This window comes from Ovis canadensis, chromosome 5 (genome assembly GCF_042477335.2).
Source record: "Ovis canadensis isolate MfBH-ARS-UI-01 breed Bighorn chromosome 5, ARS-UI_OviCan_v2, whole genome shotgun sequence".
Taxonomy (NCBI): Eukaryota; Metazoa; Chordata; class Mammalia; order Artiodactyla; family Bovidae; genus Ovis; species Ovis canadensis.
Genome location: NC_091249.1, coordinates 54,378,881 through 54,381,876, shown reverse-complemented (window position 1 = coordinate 54,381,876; position 2,996 = coordinate 54,378,881). Strand labels below are relative to the sequence as shown.

The 2,996-nt window shown below is 39.6% G+C and overlaps 1 protein-coding gene across 1 annotated transcript; it reads right to left on the bottom strand.

Annotated features, from left to right (window-relative positions):
- Positions 1-1,568: 1,568 nt before the first annotated feature.
- Positions 1,569-2,540, bottom strand: LOC138441586 (olfactory receptor 2T8-like). Its single transcript, XM_069592708.1, has one exon. It carries the CDS (start codon positions 2,538-2,540, stop codon positions 1,569-1,571), a length of 972 nt encoding a protein of 323 aa, XP_069448809.1.
- Positions 2,541-2,996: the final 456 nt, after the last annotated feature.

Genomic DNA, 2,996 nt, shown 5'->3' with positions numbered 1-2,996 from the left:
GCCCTACTCTGTAGTTCAGTGCATCAGGCATTTGATGGGCCAGGCTCTCTATTGTTCAGCTGCTGGTGCTGGCATGTGTGGGATAGAGAGGCTATGGTGATGGTTCCACCCCCCTACACATGGCTCAGCAGTTTCACCTTACTTCCATGGCTGCCCACCTTTCCTCCACTAGCATTTCTCACCAGGATCTCCTCCCTCACATCCCCTCAATCTGTCTCTCCACAGTCAGTCAATAGCAGCCCTCAGCCTGGGATTGCTCCACAATCCCTCAATTCCAGCTCCCAGCCACTGTGCCTTCCAGGAGATCAGCATTCCTGTCCAAGGTAAATATGGTTGCAGCAAGGACTGTCTGATTCTCATTCTATTTATGCTGCCACAGATCGGCTGTTTCACCCTCAGCCTTAAATGTTTCTCCTCTGATTCAGACAATTGCCCCGCTATGGGGGTCAGACCCCTGCTTCAGTTCCCCCACCCGCTAAGGGCAGGTCCAGTCCTACTAACATTCCTGTTTTTACCCCTAGTTCCTTAGTCCTACTGAGTTTTTTGGGGGCTGGGGGGTTCTATATATTCTTTTCCTCTGGACCGGTACTACTGTCTGCTCTCAGCTGGTGTTCTGTATGCAACTTCTGTGTCTGAAGATGTATTCCTGATGTATCCGTGGAGAAAGATGTACTCCATGTCCACCTATTCTCTCTGACAATCTTTTAAAATCAAAATGTTTAAGGTATAAACCATCCTTCCTTCTTTTCATTTTTTAAAAATAAATTGTCCTAAAAAATTTGCAGATACATCATGAATGTAAGACTTCTGCAATAAACTTAGATTCACTCCCCTCAGTTAAACACTAGATGTAAAACATTTGGTTCCAAAGTTTCCCTGTGATTAAAGATGATTTCTTCAGTCAGTAGGACAGTTAATAGAAAGCAAGAAATATGTGAAAAAAATGCTTGGATATTTTTTGCTTTAATTACAGCTGTATATAATCTATGTGTATTATCTATGTTAATTTATGTGATAAATTTCATCACATATTATTTTAATAGTTTTTCTGTTTTTCAAATAAAGATGTTGACTTCTTCATAGTTACTTCATATATTGACAATCCCTCAATATACATAGCCCAATCTCTTTATCTAAAGATGTTTTTAATCACATAATCAGGGATAATAATCCCCCTGAAAACATTTGATGAATATTTCTTGCAACTTTCATATATATAATTATTTGCTCATTTGAAATTTATCAAAAGTATATGAATTTAGTTCTACAGTACTTTCTTAAAAATAATTATGCACTCTTTAAATAATTCATGTCCATAATAATTAAGAATTTTTATTGCATATACCAAAATACAAATTACATGGTTGATATTTAGCATATCTTGTATTATAGTGCCTCAATCTTATTGCTGAGGTCCAAAGTTCAGAAGAAAATATGATAAGGTGTGAAAATATGACAAATGTCATTTTTGATTAATCAAATATAAAAGAAATAATTTGTAAAAATCAATGCAAACCGGGAAAGAGAGAGAAAATATGTTGACAGAAACCACATTTCACAACCTAAATCTAATAATGCCATTTTGGAGAATAATGATCACTATTGAGACCATTAAAGTGCTTTACTAGCCACTTTCTCAAAGCCCCCTTGACATCTTTATTCCTCACACTGTATATAAGGGGGTTCAACACAGGGGTGAAGATGGTGTAGAAAGCAGAAACCACCTTGTCATGTGTCCCTGAATGGTAGGATTTTGGCCGCATGTAGATAAACATGATAGTGCCATAGAAGAGCCCCACAACAGCTAGATGGGAGGAACAGGTCGCAAAGGCTTTCTTCCTGGCTGCAGTGGACTGCATATTGAGCACAGCAGCCAAGATGAGACTGTAGGAAGCCAGAATGAGAGACAGTGGAATCAAGAGCATCAGGATGCAACAGACGTACATGAAAAACTCAAAAATCGCTGTGTCAGCACAGGCAAGGTGAACAAGCGATGGTGCCTCGCAAAAGAAGTGATTGACTTCCCGAGAGTGGCAGTAAGGGAAGCTCAGAGTGGCACCAGCCTGCATCAGCCCATCCACCCCTCCCAAAAGCCAGGAGCCGGCTGTCATGCGCAAGCAGAGTTTCTGATTCATGAGGATCGGGTATCTCAAGGGGTGACATACAGCCACATAGCGGTCATAGGACATGGCGGTTAAGAGGAAACACTCGCCCCCTCCTAGAGTGAGAAGCAGGAAGATCTGAGTACCACAGCCAGCAGGAGAGATAGATTTGTTGCGCATCAGGTAGTTGGCTGCCATTTTAGGGACAATAGTGAGAACGAGCATCATGTCCATGAGGGAGAGCTGGCTAAGCAGGAAGTACATGGGAGTGTGCAGCTGGGGATCCACCCCAATGAGCATGATCATGAAGGTGTTGCCCATCAGGGAAGTGAGGAAGGCCATGAGCACCACGGCAAAGAGGAACCGATGGGTCTGTGTGTAGTCAAAAAGTCCTAGAAGAATGAAATTTATTCCTGTGGTGTCACTTGCATTTTCCATAACTCCTGTTATTCCTGGAAGACAATGAATGATTAGGAAATGAGAATTGCATAAAAGGAAGCTTGGGTATTTCCTTAAGAAAAATTGGTTCATAACAGAAAAAAATGAGACTTGGAAGAAAAATTATGAGTTAAATTCTTTTACTTCACAAGATGTCTGCCTTGATATCCAATTGTCCATCTCTTTGCAAATATTTTTGACAAAAATAAATTGATTTTTTATATATAGAATACTACCAATTGCATTTCTTTCTCTATATTTTGTCAGGATGCCACAGATAATTTATTCATAGTATTAGGAACTGTTATTATATAATCTCAATTTCTATAATTTTGGGACTTCCATCTTAAAGAGTTTCAGCTAATCCATGTTAGTCAATACTGATGTTATGTAGTACACATCATAACTATTGAATATTTCCCCTGTTTTTTTTTACTCTAACAAGAGATCTTTTTT